Below are 27,852 nucleotides of genomic sequence, written 5' to 3' on the forward strand. Positions count from 1 at the left end.
AAATATTTATATATTATATATATATAATTTTGTATTTTATTAAAAAAAAAAATTAAACGTACAAAAATGTTTATGATTCTTAATATTAAAATTTAATAAAAAAAAAACGAAACATAACTCTATAGCTAGAGCAATACTACAGGTAAAGTTTGTCGAAAACTTAAAATCTATAAGAACAAAGTTAATACATCTAAATCACTCTCCACATAGTGTTTACAGCGTGAAACATCGAAAGTGGTAAGATACAACTGAATATTAATATCGTAATGAACTAATCACCTGGAAACGGCGAGCTTATCGTTATTAAATTATACATCAAAATTACACATTGATGAGAATAAAAAAAAAAATTGTACATTAAAAAAAAAAATAAAAATAATAATAACCGACTGCCATTTTTAAGATTCACTATTAACCAAAAACATTCATTATATCAAGATATTAAAATTTAGTTAAGAGTATAAAAAAAAAACAGTTAAGAATAAATTAATAAATAACGAGGTTTCTGGATTGATAATTTGCATAAATCAAAAAAAGAACTAATCAGAGTCTTCAGAAGTAAATGCATATTTTGCTTTTGCTTTTTTCGCCGGCGGTTTTTTGGTACTAGCCGGCGCCGCCTTCTTTTTCGTTGCTAGAAATAAAAAACAAATTTCAATTAAAAAATACATTTTCTCAATAGTTTTGCAACAATAATCTTGCCGAGTTATCGGGCAAAATTAACCTACTAATTCTTCTAACTGCAGTTGGAAAAAAATACAAATGTATTACTCACATGTTGGCATAAAATCGTCATCCGATTCTGCAGACATAACAAAATCATCGTCGTCGTCGTCAGACACAGCCACTTTTTTAGAATTAGTATCCGCAAATAAATCATCAAAAGACTTTTGAGGTTTGCCTGAGGAGAATAATAAATATTAAAATTTTTATTATTCATCATTCACTTTCACAACAATTCAGATATTGAAAATTTAAAAGTAACACAATGTAATCCGACGTACTACTAGCGTTAGTTGGCGATTTGAACACATCGTCAGAATCTGAAGAACTGTATTTGCGTTTGGGTTTCAAAGCAGCGGCTCTTGGTTTTTTTTCCGGTTTTGAAACCGGTACATCAGAATCATTGTCACTGATTTCAATTACTGGCTTCTTTTTAGCCGGAGCCCTTTTAGCTGGTGGTTTGGCCGCCGGTTGGCCAGAATCTCTTTGAGCTGCCGCCGCCCCGTTCTTTTTGACCGGTGCTTTTTTCGCAGCCGGTTCTCTTTTAGCAGCTGCCTTTTTGGGAGATTCCTTTTTCTTTTTTGGAATAAACTCGTCATCGTCGTCATCATCCGATATAACTCTATAAAAGCAATAGTTAAAATTGTTACAACTAACAATATATTTAATAATTTAATTCGACTAAGATAAATGTGCGTAATAAGCAAAAAAAAATTGCTTATTAAATGTAAACAAAAACTTACGCATCAGAATATATTTCTCGCATCGGAGAAGCTTTAAAGTTATCATCGCCGTCAACCTTTTCTTCGAGATCATCGTCCTCACCGCTTAGATCATCAAACTTGAAAGATACATTTGCAGCTAATAAAACAATTGGTTGTTTAATTTGTCATCAATTCTAATTAGAGAATTATTATCTATTGCTAATATATAATTAATTTACCTGCTTGTCGTTTAGAAACTGTCCTTGGCGGAGGTGGCGGAGAATCTGACAAATCACCATCGTCGTCATCTTTTTTATCAAATTTCAATTTGGTTTGTTTTAAACCATCGGTTTTCTTCTTAGGAACTCTTTCTTTCTTTTCTTTCACTTCTTTTTTAATTACTTCTCCATCTTCGCCAATTTCAACTTCACCTTTTTTCTAATTAAACATTCATAAAATTAATATTGTAAAATTATTCATTGAACAACATTATTATACAACTAAAAAAAATCTTATAGAAATTAAATTCAAGTCAAAATTAAAACAATACAAAATTTTAACAAACAAATTCCAACTATATTTAAACTGCTCGAGATATTTATAACAAACCAACCTTCTTTTCAGCACGTTTTCCTTTGTTTTCTTTTGCCGCTATTAGTTTTTCCTCCTTCTTCAACATTTCCTCGTCAATTCTAGGGATTATACGTCTTGCTGCTGGCGACGGCAACGAATCTGAAGCCAGTTGCAATTTTTTCTTACCTCCAAGTGCTAATTTACTTTTAGGCCCTGCTTTTGTTGTCTTTCCATCTCCTAACTCTTCTTGCCTCTCTTTTTCTTCGACTTCGTCCAACTAAACCATAATAACATAAACATTAAAACTAAACAAATGTGTATCTACTAAAAAAATTAAAGTTCTAATTTTTTATAAACTACCAAAACTGTATTTTACTAATAACAATTACCTTTTCAAGGAGAGCGTCTAAATCTTCTACCCATAAATCTGACGGGGTTTTCTTTTTCAAAATTTCCAACTCTGTACACTTTTCATCTTTTTTCCTCAGGAGATCATTCTTTTTCTCCATGGTCAAATGCCAGAATGACATACCAAGCAAATAATCAAAGTCCAAATCTTCATCGTCCTTCTGAGTAGCAGTGCTCGCTGTTGATGGTTCGTCTTCTTCAGTTTCTTCAGCTAGTCTAGCAGCAGCTTCGTCTTCCTGAAATGTCAATTGAAATAAAATGATTGTTGACCACATAAAAATAATATGATAATATATTATTCCAAAATATATACTATTAAACCTAGATGTCTAACTTACCATAACTGATTGACGGTCTTGGATTAGTTTCCAAGCTTTAACAGGGTCACTATTGTAACCTCTCCTGAGCAATTCTTTAATCATTTCGCTCTTCTTACGATTTTCAATCCGCAAGTCACCATCACACTTTTCCACGATAAAACTATCCATAGAAACAACCGACAAATTTTAAATAAAAAAGGTATACAATATTTCTTAAAACATATCCTTTTGAACTCTCTCACAATCTTAAAAATAATTCCTAGACTTACCGTGCCTGATTCGTAAGTTTGGCTGCTTCTGCACCCAACATACCTTCCAGATACGCTTTTCGTTTGCCATAGAACTCTACTCTGACAGTGTAAAATTCACGCATTATTTGCAAAGTTGTATCGTATCTCTTCAGCACACAGTCTTTGTCAAAAGCACACTACATAATACAAACCATAATTTAGTTAATTCTTTTATTTGAATTGTTGTAGGTACATAATATTTACTCCTCTTAATTATACTACGACGGCACTCACCATTGAAGTCAAACCAATACTAGCATGCAGTTTGAAAAACTTATGGATGCCTTCGTTTTCAGCTTTTTGCAACTTTTCCGGGTTCATGGTTACAACAAACTTTATAGTTGTATCCGTGTTATATTCTTTGTAGTCTCTGTAAAATATAGGCAATGTTAGTATGAAACAAACAAAAATTATAATAATTAATTAAGGAGTTGGGTATTGCAAATTTTGATTTTTAGGTTAAACCGGAATGTGTAATTATTAGTTCAGTAACTAGGACACTTTTTTGATAGTCAATTTATTTTTGAGACTATCAAAGCATCCTCAAAAGCGATTTAAAATTATTTTTTTAATCCAACCAAAGCTACGATGAATGAGTTTTACTCGGTCCAAAGTGGTTTTAAAGCAAAAAGCACTTTTTATAAAATCGAAAGATCATCCGTTTCAGAAACATTTTTATATCCGATTTTGTAAACAAAGATGTAATTATTTAAATAAAAGAAAGTTAAAGATATGACGTTGTCTCCAAAATGTTGTCATCTTTTCGTAATAAGTAATTTTACCCTAAAATCATCACAAAGTGATTGAAACTCATTCTGACAGGTATGTTTTAATGGTAGAAAATCAGGTGTACAACAAACTTTTAACCCTCAAATCGGATAGGGTCCATTTTATAAATACTAAAAATAACAACATTAGTAATTATCAGGTTGGTCACGGAGAGTCATGTATAAAATGTATGTATGTATCTCAGAAGATGTACTCACGTAATAACCGCTGGTGATTTTTCGCTATCGGCCAACATAGCTTCCAATACGCCTTCTTTGTAATTCTGAGTCCAAACGCCGACTGGTAACTCGGTTATTTCCACTCTGTTATGTCCAATAATGCCCACTTCACCGCTACTGATGAATTTATGATCGGACAATTTTTCAATGAGACCGTTGAAGTTTTTATACCACGGTTTCTAAAAGGGAATAAATGAAAACGTTTATAATTTGACAACAACAATATTATTATTTTTTTTTAATCACCATCGCTAAAGGTTCTTCCCCATTTATCATTCGTTTTAAATTGGCAACCACTTCTCTCGGGTTATGATTCGGTATTTTCGTCATCCAACCAGTACCAATACCTTCAGCTCCGTTCACCAAAACCATTGGAATAATTGGCATGTACCAAACAGGTTCGATTCTTTGGTTATCGTCTCGAAGATATGTCAGTAACGGATCGTCGTGAGGATGAAATATTAATCGAGTCAACGGACTAAAATAATAAACAAAAAATAACTATTACCGTTAACCTTTCATACCTTTCAATAAATATTTAACAGTAGTATACAAACCTCAACAGTGTGAAAATATATCTGGGACTGGCTGCGTCTTTTCCGCCTTGAAGTCTGGTTCCAAACTGACCAATGGGTTGCAGCAAATTAAGGTTATTACTTCCGACGTAGTTTTGCGCCAAATTAACAATGGTGGACATCAGAGACGTCTCGCCGTGATGGTAGGCAGAATGTTCGGCCACAGATCCAGCCAACTGAGCCACTTTAATTTCTCTCTTGTCATTTCTCTTCAGGCAAGTGAACAACACCTAATGGAGTTAAATAAGAACAGTAAAAACATATGTAAAACCATTACAGATAATAGGAATAATAAAATAACCAAACAAAACATACTTTTCTAGAACCCGGCTTCAGACCATCAACTACTGAAGCGATAGACCTTTCGTTGTCCATATTACTGAATAATACTAGTTCTTTGTTTACAAAGTCTTTGTAGGTAACCGTAGTGGTGTTCTTTTCATATAAATACTCTTCCGACAAACCCGCTTCCTTACGCCTTTTGCTTTCGACCATCCAGTTGGTTAACCACTCTTTACGAGCATCAACCATTTTCTTACTAAATGCCTACGTCAAATTGCACACTGTATAATATTACTGTTATTCGTATACCTACTAAATAATGAAAAAATTTGTAAAATCAATACCATTTCGATGTGCTCGTCGTCGTGTGCACCGTCGTATTTGAACAAAATTCTGTGCCGCCTCATGTTTTGGAAATATTCTTTCGCCTCCTTAGACGTAGAGGTACCCAACCCCTTGTAGTACTTGATCTTGTACTTATTCCAATTTCTTGTCGCTTCTTTCCATTCCTCGAATTCGGGCAGCGAATAAAAAGACATTTCTTCTTTGCCTTTGGTAGCTTTTACAATAGGGGTAATGAATTCTTCCAAAAACGGCAATTTCAATAACGATGGCCAATTGTGATGTATGAAATTGATGATTAATCCTTTAATATGCGATCCATCCTAATTATACATCAAACCATATAATTTATATCTTATTATACATTAAGTGACAAATGGTTTTATACATACTATTCGTTATCGGAGTATCCGAAATTTAAAAAAAACATTTCTATCCCATTTTACCTGATCCTGATCAGTCATAATCATTAACCTTCCGTATCTCAAAGTCTTCAGATCTTCCATGGTTTCGTATTTTTTCTTGTACTGCAATCCCACGATTTTCACTATGTTATTGATTTCAGCGTTTTCCATAATCTAAATTTAAATGCAAGTCATTTTATATTTAAAAATATATAAATACCTACATTATATTATTACAAATTAATTACTTGTTTGTGAGAAGCCTCTCGCACGTTCAACAGTTTACCTCTGAGCGGAAACACGCCAAACTTGTCGCGACCAACAACACCGAGGCCGGACACGGCCAAAGATTTAGCCGAATCTCCCTCAGTCAATATAAGAGTACAGTCTATCGAATTTCTAGTACCAGCGTCATTGGCATCCTCCAATTTCGGTACACCCTTGAGCTTGCTTTGCTTTTTACCACTCTGTTTTTGAAGTTGAGTCTGAGCTTTAAATTTAGCCCAGCTAAGAACAGCTTCAACGATGCCACATTTTGACACCTATAAATCAAATTGAATTATACGTCGGCTTAAACTTAATATTTATAAAAATAATAACAAAAACTTACAGCAGTCACAAACTTCTCACTCAATGAACATCTCGAACCAAAACTCTTGACTTGCAAAGTCATGTGCTCTTTGGTTTGTGAATCAAAAGTAGGATTTACAATAAGACAATTGACGAACACCCAAAGATGATTTTTTACTTGGTGGTTTTTCAAATCCATACCGCCCTTATTACGCTTTTTAACAATATCTATTAGTTGTTTGACAATCATGTCTGTAATGTAGTCAACGTGTCTTCCTCCCTGTAGACATTTTTTTATTTAATTAATATTAACCAAAAACGATTGTTACATGTTTCCCGCCCAGCACGCTGTAAAGTGTGCAATACTATGATTGATGATGTATTTACTTTAGTCGTAGCAATACTGTTGACGAACGAAACTTGTTTAAACCCTGTGTCTGATAAAGTAACGGCAACTTCCCACCGTGCGCCTGCATTTTCATAGACCAATTTCAAAGGATTTCCCAATTCGTCTTCCTTTCCTTTGATGTACAAACTAACGTAATCTTGGAAACTTTTAATCTAAAAAACATATTCAAGTTTTTCAACATTTCTTATTGTGTAAAATTTGTAAAAAAAAATCCTTTAAAACTTACGGGCAGCATTTTTCCGTTTAGATATACTTTTACTCCTCGAGTTGAAGCGGCAACGTCGTACGCGCGGCGCGACATCAAGTCCACAATGTCTTTGTCGAGACACGTCATTCTGAACTTTGTCAAATCCGGACTAAATGTTACTTTCGTGAAATCGCTAGTTTTGACTTCTTTGACATTTGGGTCTGATGATTTTGCCATATTATTAGCCCATGTCTAAACATACAATTATATAGCTTGTTACTATAACACAGTGTAAACAGTTTAAAAACAAATTACCTGTTTGAAAGCTTTGTGGTATTCACGACTAGCCGTCTCTACAGTGAACTTGTTACTGAATATATTACAAAGTTTAGCGCCAAATCCATTTCTACCACCAGTTACTTTAGCTTCTTCGTCATTGTAATTTGAACTAGTCAACAAGTGTCCAAATATCATCGTGGGGACATACATTTTTTCGTCCTTGTGTTCAACTACAGGAATACCTTTACCATTGTTCCATACAGATATAATGTTGTCATCCCTAAAAATCATTTTTCATTTTTCAATAACGAGTCATTAAAGATTGATAAAATATGAGTATATACTAATAATACTAATATACAAATATTTTCTAATTTTATCAGTTGAATTTACTCTAAATCAACCAAGTTTTTGGTTGACAGTAAAAAAGTTGGTTTAAGCATACTTGTTGATATACATCAACAGTTATAGCACGGAAAGACTTTGTCCGATGTGTCAGTTTCACATCGGTTTCTTGTCCAGAGAGAAAGGAAATCATTTGTGACCAACTTTTTAAGAGTAACTAATTAAGAGAAACAATAACTACATTTAACCCTCGTAACTCACATAAAATGTACTTTAAAATTACAACTGTAATACATAAATTGCAATGTAATAGTAAAAATCGCTTACTTCCAAATTATTTCAAATTGGAAAGTAAAACAGGTGAAATAACTATAAATTAATATAGGCAGTAAAATACAGCGAATACATCATATGTTTTTTGATGTAATAGCCCGACAGTGGACTGCCAGTTTAAAAAAATAAATTTATACCTAGTGGATAACGTTTTCAAAAATTTAAAGAACCTCATACAATATACTCACTTATTAATTTCAATTTTTATTGTATCCATTGACGAGTCACGTTGTTTATTGTCGGCAGCATTGACTAATATTTCATCAAATATCTTGTACAATCCAGGGACATACGTGATTTCTCTTTGAACCATTACATTTTCTTCGGTATCATACACCCACATAGATTCAGTAACGGGCTCGACGGAACCTTTAAATTTGAATAATTCAAATTAACATACATTATACAAATATTTGTATACACCATACTTGATATTGATATGTTATTTTTTACAAAATCATAAACTCACCAATATAGGTATCGGGTCGAAGCAATATGTGTTCGAGCTGAGATTTCTTTTGATAAATCTCTTCCACAGCGGTTTTTTTCGACTTGTTGCCGGAAGGTTCGGCACCTCCATTTTCCACGGTCGCCATTCTGGCAACACTAACTAAAAACCCTTTTTTAGACGAGTCTGCAAGAAATATTATAACGCGATTTTAACTTTTTTAAAGTTGGCTAAATTCGAGTATGTATGTGTCTCCCAGGGCCAAGTCGAACAATGTAAATAATATACCGCTTTTACGACAGATTTATCACTTAAACCGTTCGCAGAGCAATTGGGGGGGGGGGGCAGAAGAGAAAATTATTTTTCAACATAATATTGAGTATTATTCTAACAGTGGGAGAGTAATATCCTAACCTGGGCCAAGGTGTTAAAACGAATAAAATCCACGTACAGAAAGTTACACCAAAGCGACTCGGAATCGATTTCAACAGTCCGCCGAATAACATGCAAGCAAACGGTGCAACAGGAAAGTATAATTTGAGTGGTGCAAACAAAACTGAGCAACAACTACGGCGACGGTTTTTTGCAAAATGGTTTACCTGTCAACAGCAATTGATGGTAACGCGGTAATCATTTACTACGGCGGTTTACCGGTCGACAAAATAATTATTATTGTTGTTTTCCAACTGCTGGTGTAGATAACAGAGCCACAAGCCACCACCAACTGCCAGGCCGTCGCTTGGTCGGATGTGTTAATGAAAAAAAAAAACCCACACGCGAGACGTTTGCAAAGTGACAAAAAAAATTCAAACTATTTCGGTTGAAGAAAATACAAAAAAAAACAACAAACACATCTGAAGCCGGAGCGACTGTAACCGGGGCTGCTGCAAATTGCAATCAAATAAGTGAAAATAAAATGAAAAAAAAAAAACCGTTTTCGAAAGATGGCGGCCGGTGCGGCCGGTCGACAAAGCGCCGACGGCCGGGACGACTCGTGCGCATGCGCGCTAATCGAAATCCGATTGCGCATGGTCGTTGCTTGTACGAATCCACCGATGATCTGATTGTTGCGGTACGCACCGCCGTTTTGGCGGGAAACGTTTTAACGGCAATACAGACCCGCGGTGTTTACATTTTTTTATGTTGGCTATATGACATGTATATTCACTGTATGGTGACCGGCCGTACTCTTTTTTATAATTTGGTTATTATTATTTTTGCATATCAATACAATACACATATAATACAATGCTGGTTTTTACAAACTCTGACGAAAATTGTAATAAATAAAAATGTAACTGTAAAAGCAATTCAGTTAGAAAACAATTTGAACGTTGTGAAATTTAAATGCACCCGGGTACAAGAAACGAAAAAAACAAACAAACAAAAAAGTACATAAAATAACTAAAAATCATATTATTGTGTGTCAACCCTTTTTTTTTCTAGATAATAAAACATTTATAGTGATTAAATTTACTCTATGTTAAGTACCTATACATACTATAGAGTTTTCTTTTCCAAAAAAATTATGTCAATTTTAATTATTGTACTTATCAAGTCTTACGATGATTCGTCACAAATCCCTAGATAGTGACAAAATACACATCTTTATAGATTTACACACAATTCTGAGTTTTTTTAAAAGAAAAGATGCTCTTTTTTTTATCTCAGTAAGTTATATCATCATCAACAATGTTCTGATTTACTGTTTTGAAATAATATTTTTATAATTATTATAGTTGTTACCCTATATTATTTTTTACTTCCTGTAAAGATAAAAAAGTTTAAAAACCAAAAAAATATTTTTATTTTTTATCTTCTAAGATATACATTTTTTAAATTTCCACAATACGAATTAGTATTTCGTTCGAGTTTTGAAAAAAAAATTCTATAAATATTCATCAACCATTTTTTATTACACTAGAAATTTGACCTCTAATTAGGGTGTTTAGTATTTTAAGATTTTAAACATATCAATTCAACGTAAATTATTTTTTACTAAACTAACTTCTAGTCTAATAAATAGATTTAATGGATCTCAAAAAATCGTGTAAAATTGCTTGAAACTGAATCCGTTGACAACGATTGTTGGTAAAAAATTATAAGACAACTTTGTATAATATGTAATTATAGTAACACAGTGTAAACAACAATAATTATACTAGATTTCTTAAAGGTATTTATTTATAATATTATATATTTTTAAATACAATTTAAAATTATTTTATTTAAAAAAATAAGTTTTTGGTGTGCAAAAGTCAAAATGTCAACTATAAACTTTAAAGGTAACTATAAAAAAAAACGTAATCAAACAAAAGTGTTAATAACAACTAAATAAATACAACAAAAAAAATGTACCTAATAGTACTTTGCACTTTTAACAACTAATAAAGTATAGTAAGCATTGTCTTAAACAATAATTATTTTGCTATTTTTGTTATAATTGACCAAAACAATCTGAGAGTCCTTGACTCCTTCTCCAAGCCGCCATTCGGTTGGTATACCAAACCTGAATCAGACAAACATAAAAAAAAGTTTTTATTAATTTTAAAGTCAGGAAAAACGTGTGTTGTCCATAGTCAATATAATCATTTATTCCTACAAATATTGATTGGTACCATTGTTTTATTGCTGTATGTAAAACAGTGCTGTAAAATGCTATACTAAAAATAGTGCAACAAAACTTTTACAAAAATTAGTTCTGCATTGAAAAACATGACTTTTTGAAATATTTTAGTGTTTTAATTATTATTGTTCAACCCTCAAGTAAAATAAAGCTAATATTATTTTTATTGCTTACATCAAAATTCTAAACCCATTGTTCATTTAAGAAATATAACTATTAAAATTCATATACATATACCTTCAAAATAAATTACTATCAGACGTATGTAGCTTAGATCATTAAATAATTTATGGTCGTTAAAAAATCATAATGTATTCGACAGTATAAAATAGTGCTAAAATATTTGTCTTAAAGTATTGCATTGAAACAATCATTTTAAGAGGTTGAAAAACATTTTCAAATGCATCTGTTTTTAAAAGTAGGCGTGTTGTATATTATATTAGGTATTGTATTAAGTACTGTGTATGTATACAAACAATATGTATTTTTATTTAAAACGGAATAGTGTTGAAAAAATATTACCTTGACGTCGATATCTCTGACGCCCAATTCAGCTGCTAGTATTTCTAAATCAGTTGTGTGCAATGTCTTAACTTTGTTGAACTGGGAATCCAATATTTCTAACACTTCTCCTGGCAGTGCTACTTCTTGGTTCTCTGACTTTTTAAACGATTCCATTCTACGGTAGCTTACAAACACAAATCTGAAACAAAAATAAAGAAAATTTCAATAGTTTTGGGGTGGTCCAAAAATTATAATATTCCCTGACAAGCTTTGACTTAATTTCTGTAATCAGGCCTGGATTGGGTCCAGGCCTGATTACAGAAATTAAGTCTGCGAATCTAATGCTAAACAAACCTAACCTACCCAACCCTAACCTAACCTAACCAAACCTAACCTAGCCTAGCCTAACCTAACGTTTAGGACCTGCTAAATAGGATGAAAGTATAAAAAATTATCAATTTAACCCTAGACCGTAAAATGTGAGTGATATTGTGTTAATTGGAAAATGAAATATATTAAAAATATGTAGAGCTTATTATTTAAGGTTTAGTGTTGACTAACGACTAATAATTTAACAGCATATTTAATCAACTAAAATAGGTATTTGTTTAAAAACATAACATCAATCATACATCTTAAACGTTTAATCCAATTAATACAAATGCACACAATATCGGTCGACGTTAAAAAAAAATAAAAACCGACTAAAGTGTATACTAAGTGATATTGTACTTAATAAAATGTAATAAACACTTTTTATTGTTTACCTAGTCAAAATAGTTGATTGTAATAAATAATCACTAATTAGTACTTACTTATCTGTGTTCGTCATTATGTTAAAATTTAAATACCGAATATCGTCGTGTCTTAATATAAATAAGTACTAATTAGCAATTAACACTAGTAATGCTTTTAACAAATAATCTCTACAACAAGTGTTATCCATAACTCGACTACTGTCTAAGAGCCCTAGGAAATTGATTAAAATAAATTAGGTGTCAAGAATAGGTTGTCACATAGAGCTATTGTAATTTTGTGACACAGTATTTCATTTTAGAAAATTAATAAGTAATAACTAAACTGGCACAGCCACAAACAAGTGGAAAATTGATCAAATTTTTTAGGGTTTCTTTTCACATTTTCTTAGCAGCAAATAACGTTTCCACCATTAATTATTATTACTTTAACCACAGTACTTACACTGCGCAATTGTTATGGATGACATAATATACATATTATTATTTATATAATATATTATGTTTGTATCTTATTATTGTGATATAATATTTAAATATATAACTCTGACCACACATACTAGCAGTTTTTATTGAATTTGAAACTTGGTTTCAGGTGGACTTGGACTTCTTTAAAAAAAAAATAGTTGTTAAAAATCCTTCTCTACGATTTTAGGGCTATACACAACGTTTGGCAAATGTATATCAATATAATTGGATTTAAATTTAAATAAAATACAAAATATGCTAATAAGACGGTGTTCCAAACATAACATTATAATATTTATATCAATCAAACGTAGTAGCTAATAAATAACCGGGATTTGTATTTTCCCAAAATACTTTCCATTAGTCATCATGAGTGTTATGACCTTGACCATGAACTTTTCATTAAGCTAAACTCTGAAAATACATATTATATGTACCGTATGGCTTGTGTTGTTTTACTATTTCAACGCGTTATGTTATTAACACAATATTATGCAAATTTAATAGTTTTTTTTAATTTTTATTGCTTTTTTTAAAATTTAAATACTAGGTCACCAGCATTACGCATAGGCTTTAAAAAACCGTGCTTTTCTGCGGGGGACAGAGTAGGATCGCCTTCACATCCGGCCAGTGTTCAATAACCGCCATCCCCTCCCCTCAAATTTGTTATTTTTATACATCTGTAAGCTTGTGTACATGCCGAAAATACATTTTATATATTTGTTTAAATACCTACGCATCCATAGACTAATTACATCGTTCATATTTATAAATACAAAAATAATAGTATTTTTTTTTATCGTTGTCGTCTCGACGTGTTCCAAAAACATCATCCAAACCCCTCTACCCCCCTTACCTTACCTAGAAAAATGACACAAGCCTGCTTAAAAAAAACACCAAGTAAAAAATATATGTTTACTATTATATAACCCAGTTATAAAAACTATTCAAGTCTGAAGCTTTTTTTTAATGAAAAATTGTGTTGTTACACAACTTACACAGCACCGGTGTTACTTTAACTTGTAAAAGTGTATGGGAAAAGTAATGTTCAAAATCTTTGTTATTATTCGTTTGGGATTATTATCTATGCCGAAAAGAAACCCTTTTCAACTTTATTCCTTAGCCTCCCCCCATCCACATTTTACGCCTATAGCGTTATGGAAATAAATTAAATACCTTTTTACATGAATAATCAATAAAATAAACTTGCAACCAAATTCCAGAACTTAATACTAAAACTTTTTATGTTGATTTCAAGTTTAAACTGATTACAAAAAAATGCAGTTTAATGACATTGATATTAAAACTTAAATAAAAAAACCATTGTTGTTTAAACATTTTTGTGCAATGACTAATGATTGAAAACTAACAACGTTGTTATTGTATAGGATAAAAATGTATTCTAGGAAAATACAACCGGGTTTAGAGTATAAGACAGCGGTTTTTTTAATTCTTCTTACATTAACAGCCTAACAGGTTTGTTGTAAAAACCGAAAGTAGTGTTATCACCTCACGAATGTCAGTTAGAAAACAACTTGACCGATGTGAAATTAAAAAGCATCCGGGTACAAGAAACGAAAAAAACAAAAAAAAAAAGTACATAGCTAAAAATTATATTATTGTGTGTCAACCCTTTTTTTCTAGATAATAAAACATTTATAGTAATTAAATTTACTCTATGTTAAGTACCTATGCCTACTATACTAAAAACTTGAATATTAATTACAAGTTATATTATTAAGGAATTTTTATAGTTTTCGTTTCCAAAAAAATTATGTCGATTTTAATTGTACTTATTAAGTTTTACAATCATTCGTCACAAATACCTGGATAGTGACAAAGTATAATTTTTTATCTTATTGCATTAGGAGTTAAAACGAAGATAAAAGTGTTAAACAAACTCCATAAAAACATAAAGAGAAAAACATTAAAACAAAATAAGTTTAAAAATCACTTATGAATACTATTTATATGTAATAAATGGCTAGGTATATGAAGGGTACGGGGAAAAAACCAGCAAAGTCACTTTTTTCTTATCTAAGAAAAACGTGTTTAAGTAATGCTAAAAAATGTTTTAAAATGTTAAAGAAATACTTAAAACTTTTAAAAAAATGTTAAATTTTTTTTTATAATCGTGCTTAAAGATAAAGACCAGATTTTCATTTTGTATCAAAACGAATTTTATGACAAAAAAATTGCTTTGAAATTGATCATCAACGCGATGTGAAAAAAACCAGTTACTTGATTTTTAAAGATATTTTAAAATCAAGTAACTGGTTTTTTTTTTTTATTTAACGTTTAATTTAATGGAGGAAATACGCTTTTCAAATATTCGACACCAATTACAAGAACATTTTTTTTCTTACTTAAAAATAGCTCTATTATTTAATAATGAGGAACTTTTTTATGCTAGAATAAATTATCGCTTGGCGAGGCAAGTCAACTGTTAAACTTAAGTACAATATAATGAAAATATTGTTCAGATACCCTTAGGCTGTAATTGACGGTTGACTGTCTTTCATATGCTTGAGTGTTATATATATATATATATATATATATATATATATATTTGTTTTGTTTTTATTAATAAAAAAAATACCATGTTATAAAAATCCCACACTAGATATCTACTTCCAGTGTGATGTCCCACAACTACACTAAAAAAAAGAAAATTAAGAAAAAAGTCAAGCTCTGCGAGAGAAAATGTTTTTTTTTTGTTTTTTCACAGTAAATATATATATCGGTATCATTTTATTTAAAAAAATAAACCATACAAGTAAATAAATTGTACACTTTTTACAAAAGTAATTGCGCGCCGAAATTTTAATTGTACATTTTCAGGGTGTTTTTCGCGATTTCAAAGAGGAAAGGGTGCATTTTTTTTCATTTTTGGCCTATTAAAATGGAATTGCTGTAATATTATTGGAATTATAGAACTTGCTGTATGGAGAAATAGGTCGGGCAGTAAAAAAAATATAGTGGGTCCAATCACGAAAATGTTTTTAAAAAACACACATAGTTAAAACAACACCTTCGTCTAAGCTAATATAATATCAACGCACAACCGACCAAAGCCTTTTTTTACTGGAATAAATTGAATATAATTTAACGCTTATTATCAATAATAGTAATCTCGCGAAACGATATAGGCGCTCAATATAAACTACAACTCTTTCATTTTTTTTTTTTCAGAAAAAGAAAATATTATGCAAATCATATACTCACTTGTAAAAAAGAAGAACTGCAATGTGACCTTGAGTATAACGGCGACGATGGGGTTAAAAACGTTGATATATTTATATATTGAGGGTTTCTGTATCTTGAGATGTTTATTGGGGTTTACCGGGCGAATCTCAATAACAAACTGCGCGCAAAATAAAAACCAAAACAACTTTTCCGCATTATTTCGAAAGCAGCTGTTCACACGAAAAGTACATATACGCGTTAAACGGATATTATATACATATTTATAAAGGTTTATAATATATATATTATAATATTGTATAAAGAACCGCGCGCAATGTCGTTCTATTTTCTCACAGTCACGAAATTGGCAAACGTGTGGCGTGTGTATTCTTAGATGTGTGTGTGTATATAGCTGTGTGCACTGTGCAAGCAGTTTGAAGCTTGTGTGAGTAGGTCGACGGACCATATTCTGTATTATCTCTCTCTCTGTGCAAGTCCCCCACCGTGTTGTTGGCCGATCCCACGCCAAGTATATACGCTCTGTACTTTTGTACCAAGATATAATAATGTATTAAATAGGTTTTTAATTTTTTTTCATTATTATTACCGCGACACGCACGGAGACGACAATTAATCGATATTAAATTGTCGCGTTTAAGTGGAACCGTGCAGCAATATAGTTACACCGGACCAGTCAAAGGATACAACAGCAGTAGCAGCAGCAGAAAGAGAGAGAGAGAGAGGGATATTCTATAAGGAGTCGCACAAATGACATGGTACCTACTAGCTGGTATCTAGTATCAGAGTTTTGCAAAATAAACAGTTAAAAAAAAAAAAGTACAAAATAACGTTTTTTTGTTTGTTTAATACTATGTTTTTAATGTTTTAAATTGTTTTAGCTTCGGCGCGGAGCTGAGAAGGTATTGGTTTTACAATGATGTGTTTTTATTTATTAATTTTAATTTTTTTTTATTTTTGTGTCTGGGCCCACGATATCTTCATGTAGCAACACTATAAATCAGAAATCATACCTAGAAGGTACTTCATTTGGCCAAACATTTTAAAAAGTCACCCCTTCCCCATTAAAATTGAGAAAAACGCCAAAAAATTTTACAAAATTTTCAACTTAAAATTACGATGCTCTATAACTTTTTTTTTAAATAGTCGAAAAAGTTCCAAATTTATGTTCCAACTGTTCTTCAAACATAGTACTATCGATAAACATAATAAACTATTGATAAACCAAAATAATATAATAAACCATTTCTCCTAGAAGGGATAGAATTTTTTTTCTTTATTTCACTTTTTCAAGCAAAGTTTTAGAGATTTAGATCTGAAAATTAGACCGAAGGTAGATCTAGTATGGAACTATAACATATACAATTTTCTCAAAAATCTGTAGTCAAACTTTTTTTTGTTCAAACACCAAAAATAGGGTAAATTTACACACAGACAGACTACAGAGCCGACCTTTGGGCACATTTTTTAGTTATACATGTACATAAAATGAATACATATTTGATATTAATTATTATATTATACCTTAAAATCTGAATTCTGCATGTTTCAACAAACATAAATTAATTACTGAATTAAAAATAACAAACATAGGTAAATACATTTATAACATATTATTAAAGTATTGTGAAAATTATGAAATAAATGTAATTATATAGTAAACTTAAAACGTTAAAAACATATGTTTAAAACATTTTGCAATTCCGACTGGTACCTGGTATCTGGTAACATATGTAGTTGGCGTTAAAGTTCAAACGGTCAAAATAAAAACGTACCTACAGCGAGAAAACAAAAAAATGTCCATTGTGGTGTGTCATGAGCAAAGCTCGTCGTCACGCCCGTACATAATAATATACAATTAATAATAATTATATTATTATTTCCTTTGAAATACTTGTGTTACACATGACTCACGGTGGATATATTATAGTAAGTAAGTTATTGTATAGTACCTACTGGAATAAGACGCAATAATATAGGCGTATTGTTAAAAAAAAAAAATAATAATAATACATAGGTGTATAATACTATATTGTAGACACGAGCGATACTATATAATAATATACTACAAGATATTATATAATAAAAAAATAATACTATTATTTAATACACATAGGTGTACTCTTGTATTTCAATAACGTTTTGTTTACCTTTACACGATAACACACAAAGAGGTCGTTTGCGGTATGAAATTTCATATCCATATTATCTTTTTCTGAAGCCATCGCATAATGTGTGTATAGTAAATAATATTATGCGGATAATAAATAATTAAAACTGCGTAGGTATGTTGATTTTTTTTGAACTCCTATTTTCAAACACGTTGTTTTGTAATTGGAACAGTCTGTTGCGTTGTTCCGTTTATCACAAGATATAATATAATCATTAAAAACAATATGTGTGTACAATGTGTTAAATTCCAATGTTGAATTCGAACACACATTTTGTCTAAAAAAAGATGCACTTTTATGTCTTGGACTTTTGCTATATATTAGGTGTGTTCTTCACATAGAACATTCTTACCTAATTGTACTTAAAATTAAAAATAAACCGCCAAATGCAACACAATTTATTTAATCACAGTTCAAAAATATGATTGTTGTGCAAATTGTATACACTATTTATCTATTTCGACCATTTTTAATATTCAGAAAGAATTATATATAGATGTTGAGTTCCATTTCGTAAATTTCTACTAAAAAACAATATATTAATGAAGTGTAAGTGTATAATATTATATTGCATCATTTATACAAGCAACTACAAACTTGCACAACGAATTTGTTTGAAAAATTGTAAAAACATATTTACTAATTATAGATTTGCCAACGAGTTGGCAGAGCTTGTTATGTTCATTTGAGTTCAATAAAATGTAATAACCAGATCTCTTACCTGGGACAAACATTTTATTTAAAGGATATTTCAAAATAATAAATTATGCTCGAAGCGGAAAACTAGTTTATGGTTTATTAAAATAACTTTTTAATCTCACACGGTAATTAATTCCACTAGACCAACCGAAGTGATCAAAATTACATCAAAGGAAACGAAAAAGTCGTTTTTTACACTCAAAAAATAAATCAACAAAAAATTAGAGACATTGTACAAAGACTTTCGATTTGAAAACATATTTTGTCATTCGACTAAAGAACTTTTTTTTTAATCTCTATTTTTCCAAACATTTAATCTAACAATAAATATTTGACTTAAAACCAAATAACAATTACTGTTTTTTAATACAAAATATTAATTAATTAAAACAATTATTATTATTATAACATATTTTAATATATTGAAGGGGTCAAGGGAAATAGACGATCCCTTCATTATTTTTGACTTAAAACAAAGTACCTTTCAGGAATGATTTCTGCTCAATAGACTTTTTATATGAAAAAATCAGTTTAGCTGTTTAGGAGATATCGTGGGTCCAGCAATATTCTTAACAATCAATCATTTTTTTTAGTTTTAAATAGTAGTAATAAATTAATAAAAAATAATATACTCCATTACAAGATAAGGTACCCATAATGATGAACTGGATGTTACCAATGTATTTGTTAATATGAAACAAAGTAGAAAGATATTAATTTGTAGAAATACAATAGTCTATATTATATTCTATTGAACTTTATTGGTTTTTTTATATTTCCTATTCAATGGTCACATAGTAGAATATTATCGTAATAGCTGTGTGCCCTTAGTAGTCTGTAGTTGTAAAAAAAAAAATACTAATATTATTATTTTAATGCGTGTTATGTATACATTGCGTGTATCCAATGACATTTACTTGTAACATTATACTTGGTAACTTGTGTTCAGTGTTGTTCTCAGGCTATAATTATATAGCATGCAACAAAGGATAATTCCAAACAGTCCACTTGCCTGTGATTGCTATGATAGTAATATAAATAATGGTATATATTAAAGATGGAAAGTAAAGTAGACTTTTCGAACGTGTACCACCTATTTACTGTTTTTAAAGTTTATCAAAAGTTCATCCAAGTTATTTATCTTGGTACCTACTACTTAACTCTTAACTCCAAGGTTCCTCCTCTAATATTAGTCACTTATTTGCGCATCAATAAATTCACAATAAAGTTCTTTATCGCTGATCTCTTCTCAACACATATTTTACAGACTATAGTCTATGGATTAGAAATCATATTGAATATTATAAAAAAAACAGGTAGGTTCGAGTCCTATGTAGAGTTCCTATGTTTTCATTAATGTAATACATTGTAAATATTCGGTTCTACTATATAGATAAATATTTTTTGTATGTTGCCTATCATTTTTGGAATTAAAAATTTTCATTTTAACTAAATTTGTCCGACATGAACATTAATGGAAGCAAATAATAGCAATGTGAGAAACAGTTCCAATCTGTATATGCCTACAGGTAGGTATCAAGTTTAAAACAAAAATTGTACAGGTAAAAAATGTGTGGTTCATTGTAAAAGTTAATTATCTCCATGTGGCGTTGAAACAATGAAAAACATATGCTAAATGTGACTACATTAAGCAAAAATATGAATAATATTTTAAAAACGTAGAGTTACACCACTTTTTACAATGAACGACTCAAAATATAACATAACGTGTTATGATGGGTAAGTTTACATTGCGCCCTAAAGAAATATTATGAAATTTACTGTAGGGTAAAATTAATATTAGGATAATCAAGTTAAAGATTTAAAAAAAATGTATTTTAGTTCGTTAACTTATTTATTATGATTCAAATTTAAACAAAACATCTTTCTTATAATCTCATATCAGATGCTGTGATAACTTTATCAGTTCTTCTTATCAATTTTATTTTTAGTTTTCCTTGGCCGATCTCTATTATCAATTTTGTTAGACACATTATCAAACTCTTAAGTAAAAACACATTGTTACCGAACATTTTTCAGTTTTAACTTTTAATAAGCAAAAAATCGGTCATTGCTAGTGTTATTAATAAAAAGTAATAACCATAAAATCCGTCTGGAATTCTTATGCAAGCTTTCAGTTGGTCAATAAACTCAAATATACATTCTTGTATCTGCCTATAATAACAAGCTATTAAAATGGCTTCACCCGCTGTCTCTAAAGGAACTTTTCAACCGGTAAGTTTTTAGAAATTAATTTGATGACTTACAGAAAGTGTTTAATATTGTGAATCGGTCAACGCTCTCATGGATAGTTTAACCTCACCAGCGATAAATTGATCATCTTTGAAGATGGAACCAAAAAACAATGACAATAATTGGTTACAACTAAAATAATGAAAAATAATACTTTTTATCACTTACATAGGACTCTGATGTTCATATCACGTTTGAAGACCAACAGAAAATTAATAAGTTTGCTAGACTCAATGCTCGTGTTGAAGAATACCGAGACGAATTGAGATCAAAACAAGTAAGTTTGAATGTAACCTGAAAATTATAAACAACTGGAAATGTATGCTTTTAATAAGAAAAAATATTAGGCTCACATATTATAATGTAGATTTATTTTATGCTTTTGTCATTACGGCAGTTCTTCAGAGCTATTTTGGAATTTTTAATGGGGCTATCGGTTATTACAAAACCAAAAATGATTTACTTTATGTTTAGACCACGTTGAAGAATTTGGAAGATGCAGCTGAGGAATTGGTGTTGTTGGACGAAGACGATTGTCCAAATCTACCCTACCTTACAGGGGAAACATTTGTTTACTACAATCTTGAAACTACTCAGGTGAACATTTGAATTTTGAATATTCATAATTTTCTATCAATAATAATTCGAGTATTATTAAAAATGTGTATAGAACAACATTGAAAAACTAAAAATAACTGTCCAAAAAGAGATGAAGGACATCGAGTCGAAAATTGCCGAAACTTCTTCTACCATGAGCGATTTGAAATCACATTTGTATGCTAAATTTGGAAACAACATCAATTTGGAAGCGGAAGACTAATTATAATAACTGTAATATGTATAAATGCATTTATTGTTTTTTCTTTTTTTTAAACTTATAATATTCTAATTACTAATTATTTTGAAAAGTATAACAAGAAAGATTGTTGTTACTATTGACGTCTCTTTCAACACAGCCTTAATTTATTTAAAATAATACTATTTATCAAAAAAATGTTTAGTTAAGTTTTACATTTTTTTAATAACATTTACACCATCAAATTTTCTTAAACGACTAAAAACTAAATAGTAATGATAAAAAATCTATAGTATATATAAAAATAACAATATGAAATAAAAATAATTAATACAATCGGTTGTACTCTTTTTGTTTTTTCTTTTTTTATGGTTATATATACACATGTCATTATTATAATTAATTAATTAAATGGAATACATAATCCGAGGAAACCAAACTATAATTTCATGATATGTATATAGTAATTCATTAAATAATCATAATTATATGTATCGGACTACGCAATGGTGTGGCCCGAACTCTCAAATTTTAAAGATGTACAACTCACTGTTAAGATTACGAGCGTTACAAATGTCTTATTATAATAAAACTGGCAAACAAAATAAAAGGCAACCTAATGGAAAAAAAAATAGGTCCTCAACAACCGACCGACGGAAACGACAAATTCGTCCTTTTGGAAAAAATACTTAATGTCCGTGATGATCGACCGACAACATCAAAGGCGTCAACGTTCCACAAACCAAGCAGAGAAGCTGGTAAGCGTTGAACGTATCGCTCCCGTCCCGCGATGCTTTCACCATGAGTTCGGGAAGTACGTGCACGGTGGCGACGTACAAAAATGTTCCCGCGCTAAACAACATGGCCGCTCCGGTGGCGTTCATCGACGACAGCGTTTCTTTTCCTTCCTGAAAATCAAAAATTAAATGTATTATTATTTTTTTTTAAAACGTATCATCACGAACCTGTCCGATGCAGAAAAACGTAAGAATCGCTGCGACCGGAGCTGCCATGGAGAAGACGATTAGATGTTTTCGTATTCGTTTCTTGTCCAATCCTTGGTGCAACAGAATGGTGACCAATCCGAACGCGGCCGGCGCTTTGTGCAACATGATCGCTATGAACACGATCATTTCGACTTCGGTGTGAGTCGAAGCGGCAGCAGCGCCGAGTGCGATACCGTCGGCGGCCGCGTGCACCACGAGACCCAGAGTGGCCGTCATGCTACCGGAATTACGATGATAAATGCCACCTTCGATGTCTTAAATGAAAACCAAAAACCTTTTCGTTTCTATTTTTTTATTGTAAACATGTAACATTTTACCTTTCGTGTACTTAGTCGATAATTGGTCAATGAGTAACATAAGCGTAAACCCGAGCACTAATGTTATTCCTATTATTGAATGGAAATTCACATTGTTTAAATCCACTTCTACTGTAATATTTTCCGCAGCTAAAAAATCGTTAAAAAAGTTAATTAATTGTTTATTTTGTGTAGTTATTAATTAACGAGCGATTATTGTGCGAGAGTAATTATTATAGGCTTGTTGAGTAATTGTTAACGATATGTGTACAGTGTATAAAACAATTAACAACATTTAATTACCTATTCTAGTTGATTTACTGAACAATGAGAATTAGTAATTTAGTAATTTTTTTTATATTATACACCTAGATAACCAGTTCACGAACCTCATTTCAGAACTATTAATTGTTATTATTATTATTTAAATTGAATGTTGTGTTTTTTATCGGCTAGATTTGATAACTTTAAATTGTCATCTGTAATAACCAATATTGTTATCTAGTAAAATGGGTGATTAAACATAAAAATTTAGAAAAACAATTGTTTTTAAGGCACTACGCAATAAAACTAATAAAATATTTGTATATTTGTTGTAAATACAAAAAAATGGTCTTTCCATTTTTTATAGTTTCTTCGAGTGTTAGTTAAACACGCTATTTTGAAAGTCGTACATATTATATAGACCTGAATAGAAACCATTAAATTGCAGATAGATTATGTTCCACATAACACATATTTTTAATTTTTATACCTTATAATTTACAATATATGTAGGAATATAATACTGACTTTTGTGTGGCATAACGGAAGAGTATAGAGCATGGATTCCTTCAGGTATTATCACAGCCAAAGCGGTACCAACTAGTAGACCAGCTCCAAATATTGACACGAGTTCTAATTTGGTCTGAAAACGTAACCCATTGTATAAAATATATTGTAAATGATATTATTTAACAACTTACCTCCGACATGGGCATTACTAATGGAAGATTGCCGGCGAAATAGCTAGCAACTAGCATTACTATGGACAGCAATATGAGGAATGTAGATTCGTCCATAATAACAGATTTTTTTGTTTTTTCTCAACAATATTCGCACACAATATGTTAACTGTTTGGCTAAAATTTCATAATGATTTTCGCAATGTAACAATACCGTTGGACGACTACGTGTAACACAATTAACGGGGAGGACATTTAACAACAAGCGTCGTCCGTATTATTTGAACTGGATAAAATAAATACAACACGTAAACGAAATAATGTAATAGTAAATATTATTATATTATTGTTAAATTTTTACGAGTCGCGATATTTGTGAAAACAATCGCGTTATCACACGGACCGCCGCGTTATCAGCGTTTGACACGTTGATAATGGAAACGTGATCGGTCCCCTCGATTGAGCCGGCCGCGTTGCACAGTCTACCGTTGGCCACACTGCACGCCGCCGCCACCCGCCGCGCCCGTCACCTTTGTTACGCCGCCCGTTAAATGGCGTCGTTCACCTACCCGTCGTCCACCTTCGCGCGCGCACCGCGGTCGCCATTTTTTCTCGCGCGTAAGTCGCTCGGACGTGCGTGCGACATATTTTTTTTTTGTATAAACAATAACAAACAAAATGGCGTCGCCGGCAGATTACATGAAACCGGACTTGGACGCCGTTAAGTTGGAGCACATACCTGTGGAGATGCCGTGCGAAATTGTAGAAACCACTGTGGTCGACCAAAACGGCCGGCACCTGATCATGGCGCCCGTCCAAGGAGGAGGCCTGGTGAAGAACGAAAACGCAATGCTCCTGCAAGCGACCACCATCGGCGGCGGCGGCCAGCATCAGGACCACGAAGACGGTCAGCTCACCTACGTGTACGAGAGTGTCATCCCGCAGGAACTGTACGCCGAACCCGAAAGTCCAGGACCGTCCAGAAACAGGTAAAGCAGCAGCAGGGGTATCCTATTGGTCAAATGCCACAATAACGTTCTTGTACGCTACACTCTGTCAACCGTGTCTCTGCAAGAGAACCCCAGAGAGAATGTACGATCATGTACAATCTTGATGATGGTGACTTGAGTGCAACTGGTTCTGTGCAAAATGTGTTCCATTAGATTTCCATGGTTAAACTGTGTTCTTTTTTTCATGGCCTTTGTGCCAGTGGCACGAAACACTGACTGAAGAACAAATTTGGCTAGGATTGACTTTCTATGTTTTTTCGAATTTCAATACACAGTGTTCGTACTTGTGTTCAAACTGTTTTTTATAATTTTCGATTTTTGCTTGTTCGAAAACAGGTTTAAAAAAGAAAATGTCGAAGACCATTTTCTGGTGCAAACCGTTCCGTCGCCGCCCGAACCGGTTGCGATCGGCCGACCCAGGAAGTGGGAACAGAAACAAGTACAAATCAGAACGCTGGAAGGAGAATTTTCCGTAACGATGTGGGCGTCCGGAACCGACGATGGTAAATATTGGTTTTTACTTGTTGTGATAAAGAGCAAATATGGTGTACCCGACTTGAACCTGATTTATCGTAATCGTGTTTCATAATACAGATTACATTTTAGAAGAGGTAAGCAATCCGGAACCGGATCCTGATCCCGATTATGAAGAATACATGACCGAACAGACTGTTACTGAAGAAATTCCTCAAATTAACCTCAGCGATCCCAAACAACTAGCCGACTTTGCTAGGTACTAGTTATATATTATAATTATTCTCTTAACAAACAAATATTACACCATATTTTGTTATCTCTGGGAGGTTTAATGAAATTCAAATTTCCCATTTGAATAATTGACAAAAAGTAATTAAACAATTTTTTTTTTGTTGGTGTGATATTCTCTTTAAATTAGTTTTGAAAATATTACAAAACTGGATAAATGTTGAATGACGTGTACCTACTTATTTTTTTAGACCCGGACACAAAACGAAAGTTAAAAAATCTTACGGTCAAGAGATGATGGACCGAACTATTGCTTGTCCGAATAAAAACTGCTCAAAAATGTTTCGTGATAATTCGGCGATGCGCAAACATCTACACACGCACGGACCTCGTGTACACGTTTGCGCTGAATGCGGAAAGGCGTTTGTCGAAAGTTCAAAACTTAAACGCCATCAGTTAGTCCATACGGGAGAAAAACCTTTCCAGGTGAATATATTTTGCTCGTTATTTTGCTCAAAGGTGGTACTGGAAGTATTGCTAAAAAGCATTTTAAAAATGATTTTTCAGTGTACATTCGAAGGATGCGGCAAGAGATTCTCGTTGGATTTCAACCTTAGAACACACGTTAGGATACACACGGGCGATCGACCGTACGTTTGTCCATTTGACGCTTGCAACAAAAAGTTTGCACAATCTACTAATTTAAAATCGCACATCTTAACACATGCCAAAGCAAAGTATGTATTTATTTATATAATTTAGAATTGTGCTCAAAGTGTTTCATTATTATTATTATTTAATATCGTAGCCGACACATGTCACGACCGAGGCCTAGTTCGAATAGGTCAATAAACCAAGTACAAGACGACATTAACCAACAATACGTTAATGTTGAAATACCTGAAGTCGACCATCAACATTTTATCGTGTACGCCGAATAGGAGTAACCATTCTAAACGGTAAGTGTATTAATTGTAGAGAAGTATTAATTATTTTAACATGTTCCGTATTAATAAAATTGATATATTTTAGAAATAACGTGTTGATGGTTGTGCAGTTATCTTCTCCGTGACTGATCTTAAACATAATTATTATAACTATTAGCATGATTTCTGTGCTGAATTTATGTACATATCTATATTTTAAATATAAGCAAACATAGATTTATCTTAAATATATCTACTTTAATTTTATGACGTTGAAAACGCCATCGAGATAAAAATTATTTACCGTTCTAATACTTTCTTTTTTTTTTTACAAGCCAACATTACTCGATTGTGTAAATATGTTGGTGCTTTATGTAAACAAGTATTTTTTTTTTTAAGAAAAATTAATATTATTTCTTTTTTATATATATATATAATATATATGTGTAAACGACTTAATTGTTGTTATAAGACTGTGAAAAATGATAAGAGCAAATATGTTTAAAATTACATTATTATTATTTTTTTTTTTCTTTTTTTGTAATAGAATTTTTACAGTGATAATATTAGATAATCATTTACTTTGTATCTGTATATGTATGTAATATATTTATATTTTTTAATGTAAAAACAAGACGAGTTAAAATTTATGTATTTTTTATTATATATATATATATATATATTTGTATTTCAAAAAAAAAATGTGTATCTTTTAATTAATATAGAGATTACGCGTACAGAATGTGCTCTGTAAATATAAATATATTTATAGAAATGTTGATGAATGTTTTATGATTATATTTACAAACACACATTACTAAGGTAAATTTAATTAGTACACAAATTTTTAGTTAATCAGAAACAGAGTGGCGGCGAAAAGTAAAAATAACACGAGTGACGATTTTTAGGTTTTTCTAAAAAGTTTTGCTATCATACAGTGTTTGCCAATAAAAATGTTTGCTATTTTGAATTTGAACTCCCATTCCAAAACCTTCGGTTTAGCTTATTCACCTATGAGTATTATTGTAAAATGTTATTATTGTTTATTGTACGTAGCACGATGTGAACTAACATTGTAATAAGTAAATTATCACTTAAGTTCTTAATAATTAAATAGTTTAGATAACCCCAACAGCATTGTAAACAATGATTGGTTAACATAAATACAACAGCTTTAGTTGGGTACAGGAAGTAACTGTGATACATTATTTTGACTACATTGTTGACATTTGTGTGCAGGTTGTTCTTAGCTCAATGGTTAAGTAAGAAAATCACTGTCAAGTTAACAG

The 27,852-nt window shown here is 31.5% G+C and overlaps 5 protein-coding genes across 7 annotated transcripts; 2 read left to right on the forward strand and 3 right to left on the reverse strand.

The window, feature by feature from the left end:
• Positions 1-64: 64 nt before the first annotated feature.
• LOC126840034 (DNA topoisomerase 2) lies at positions 65-9,109 on the reverse strand. Of its 2 annotated transcripts, none has more exons than XM_050575536.1 (24): positions 8,799-9,109; positions 8,221-8,385; positions 7,940-8,120; positions 7,110-7,353; positions 6,834-7,046; positions 6,586-6,759; positions 6,239-6,478; positions 5,877-6,170; positions 5,671-5,802; positions 5,227-5,547; positions 4,916-5,146; positions 4,583-4,830; positions 4,272-4,503; positions 4,005-4,204; positions 3,253-3,388; positions 2,998-3,155; positions 2,747-2,888; positions 2,390-2,644; positions 2,041-2,277; positions 1,667-1,865; positions 1,467-1,584; positions 1,005-1,345; positions 776-901; positions 65-634 (listed from the first exon to the last, which is right to left on the reverse strand). In XM_050575536.1, the coding sequence occupies exons 2-24, from the start codon at positions 8,345-8,347 to the stop codon at positions 540-542; spliced, it is 4,644 nt and encodes a 1,547-aa protein (XP_050431493.1). In that variant the 5' UTR covers positions 8,348-8,385; positions 8,799-9,109; the 3' UTR covers positions 65-539. The 2 variants fall into 2 exon arrangements, with proteins under 2 accessions (XP_050431493.1, XP_050431490.1); XM_050575533.1 differs by lacking the exon at positions 8,799-9,109 and adding an exon at positions 8,651-8,791.
• A 985-nt stretch (positions 9,110-10,094) lies between these two features.
• On the reverse strand, positions 10,095-16,188 carry LOC126840773 (homeodomain-only protein-like). Its single transcript, XM_050576716.1, has 3 exons — positions 15,778-16,188; positions 11,348-11,528; positions 10,095-10,708 (listed from the first exon to the last, which is right to left on the reverse strand). The coding sequence occupies exons 2-3, from the start codon at positions 11,501-11,503 to the stop codon at positions 10,637-10,639; spliced, it is 228 nt and encodes a 75-aa protein (XP_050432673.1). The 5' UTR covers positions 11,504-11,528; positions 15,778-16,188; the 3' UTR covers positions 10,095-10,636.
• A 4,416-nt stretch (positions 16,189-20,604) lies between these two features.
• Positions 20,605-21,818, forward strand: LOC126847556 (probable prefoldin subunit 4). The gene is made up of 4 exons (XM_050587877.1): positions 20,605-20,861; positions 21,052-21,156; positions 21,354-21,476; positions 21,550-21,818. The coding sequence occupies exons 1-4, from the start codon at positions 20,823-20,825 to the stop codon at positions 21,697-21,699; spliced, it is 417 nt and encodes a 138-aa protein (XP_050443834.1). The 5' UTR covers positions 20,605-20,822; the 3' UTR covers positions 21,700-21,818.
• Positions 21,729-24,318, reverse strand: LOC126847551 (zinc transporter ZIP9). The gene is made up of 5 exons (XM_050587873.1): positions 23,944-24,318; positions 23,771-23,885; positions 23,000-23,128; positions 22,641-22,936; positions 21,729-22,583 (listed from the first exon to the last, which is right to left on the reverse strand). The coding sequence occupies exons 1-5, from the start codon at positions 24,037-24,039 to the stop codon at positions 22,365-22,367; spliced, it is 855 nt and encodes a 284-aa protein (XP_050443830.1). The 5' UTR covers positions 24,040-24,318; the 3' UTR covers positions 21,729-22,364.
• A 173-nt stretch (positions 24,319-24,491) lies between these two features.
• Positions 24,492-26,967, forward strand: LOC126847550 (transcriptional repressor protein YY1-like). 2 transcript variants are annotated; one of them, XM_050587872.1, is made up of 7 exons: positions 24,492-24,911; positions 25,269-25,435; positions 25,539-25,665; positions 25,889-26,123; positions 26,205-26,374; positions 26,446-26,596; positions 26,670-26,967. In XM_050587872.1, the coding sequence occupies exons 1-6, from the start codon at positions 24,601-24,603 to the stop codon at positions 26,576-26,578; spliced, it is 1,143 nt and encodes a 380-aa protein (XP_050443829.1). In that variant the 5' UTR covers positions 24,492-24,600; the 3' UTR covers positions 26,579-26,596; positions 26,670-26,967. The 2 variants fall into 2 exon arrangements, with proteins under 2 accessions (XP_050443829.1, XP_050443828.1); XM_050587871.1 differs by having other exon boundaries at positions 24,493-24,911; positions 25,527-25,665; positions 26,670-26,957.
• The last annotated feature ends 885 nt before the right edge of the window (positions 26,968-27,852 follow it).

The sequence above is a fragment of the Adelges cooleyi genome, unplaced genomic scaffold (assembly GCF_023614345.1).
Source record: "Adelges cooleyi isolate 19-005CV unplaced genomic scaffold, UGA_ACOO_1.1 ACOO_flye_CR_arks_rails_tigmint_CR_PRNA_108, whole genome shotgun sequence".
NCBI classification, from domain to species: domain Eukaryota; kingdom Metazoa; phylum Arthropoda; class Insecta; order Hemiptera; family Adelgidae; genus Adelges; species Adelges cooleyi.

Bases quoted from the DNA above. Each gene is read 5' to 3' on its own strand.
- LOC126840034 (XM_050575533.1), bottom strand. From the start codon at position 8,705: ATGTTATTCGGCGGACTGTTGAAATCGATTCCGAGTCGCTTTGGTGTA. The intron at 7,047-7,109 runs GTAATTTGTTTT...TTGTATGTTTAG, and splicing joins ACCACAAAGCTTTCAAACAG to ACATGGGCTAATAATATGGC. The intron at 5,803-5,876 runs GTAATTAATTTG...ATTTAAATTTAG, and splicing joins GAGAGGCTTCTCACAAACAA to ATTATGGAAAACGCTGAAAT.
- LOC126840773 (XM_050576716.1), bottom strand. From the start codon at position 11,503: ATGGAATCGTTTAAAAAGTCAGAGAACCAAGAAGTAGCACTGCCAGGA. The intron at 10,709-11,347 runs GTAATATTTTTT...TGTCTGATTCAG, and splicing joins TCAGAGATATCGACGTCAAG to GTTTGGTATACCAACCGAAT.
- LOC126847556 (XM_050587877.1), top strand. From the start codon at position 20,823: ATGGCTTCACCCGCTGTCTCTAAAGGAACTTTTCAACCG. The intron at 21,157-21,353 runs GTAAGTTTGAAT...CTTTATGTTTAG, and splicing joins ACGAATTGAGATCAAAACAA to ACCACGTTGAAGAATTTGGA. The intron at 21,477-21,549 runs GTGAACATTTGA...AAATGTGTATAG, and splicing joins ACAATCTTGAAACTACTCAG to AACAACATTGAAAAACTAAA.
- LOC126847551 (XM_050587873.1), bottom strand. From the start codon at position 24,039: ATGGACGAATCTACATTCCTCATATTGCTGTCCATAGTAATGCTAGTT. The intron at 23,886-23,943 runs GTAAGTTGTTAA...TTACGTTTTCAG, and splicing joins TAGTAATGCCCATGTCGGAG to ACCAAATTAGAACTCGTGTC. The intron at 22,937-22,999 runs GTAAAATGTTAC...TTTTCATTTAAG, and splicing joins ATCGACTAAGTACACGAAAG to ACATCGAAGGTGGCATTTAT.
- LOC126847550 (XM_050587871.1), top strand. From the start codon at position 24,601: ATGGCGTCGCCGGCAGATTACATGAAACCGGACTTGGACGCCGTTAAG. The intron at 25,666-25,888 runs GTACTAGTTATA...TTATTTTTTTAG, and splicing joins CAACTAGCCGACTTTGCTAG to ACCCGGACACAAAACGAAAG. The intron at 26,375-26,445 runs GTATGTATTTAT...TTAATATCGTAG, and splicing joins TTAACACATGCCAAAGCAAA to CCGACACATGTCACGACCGA.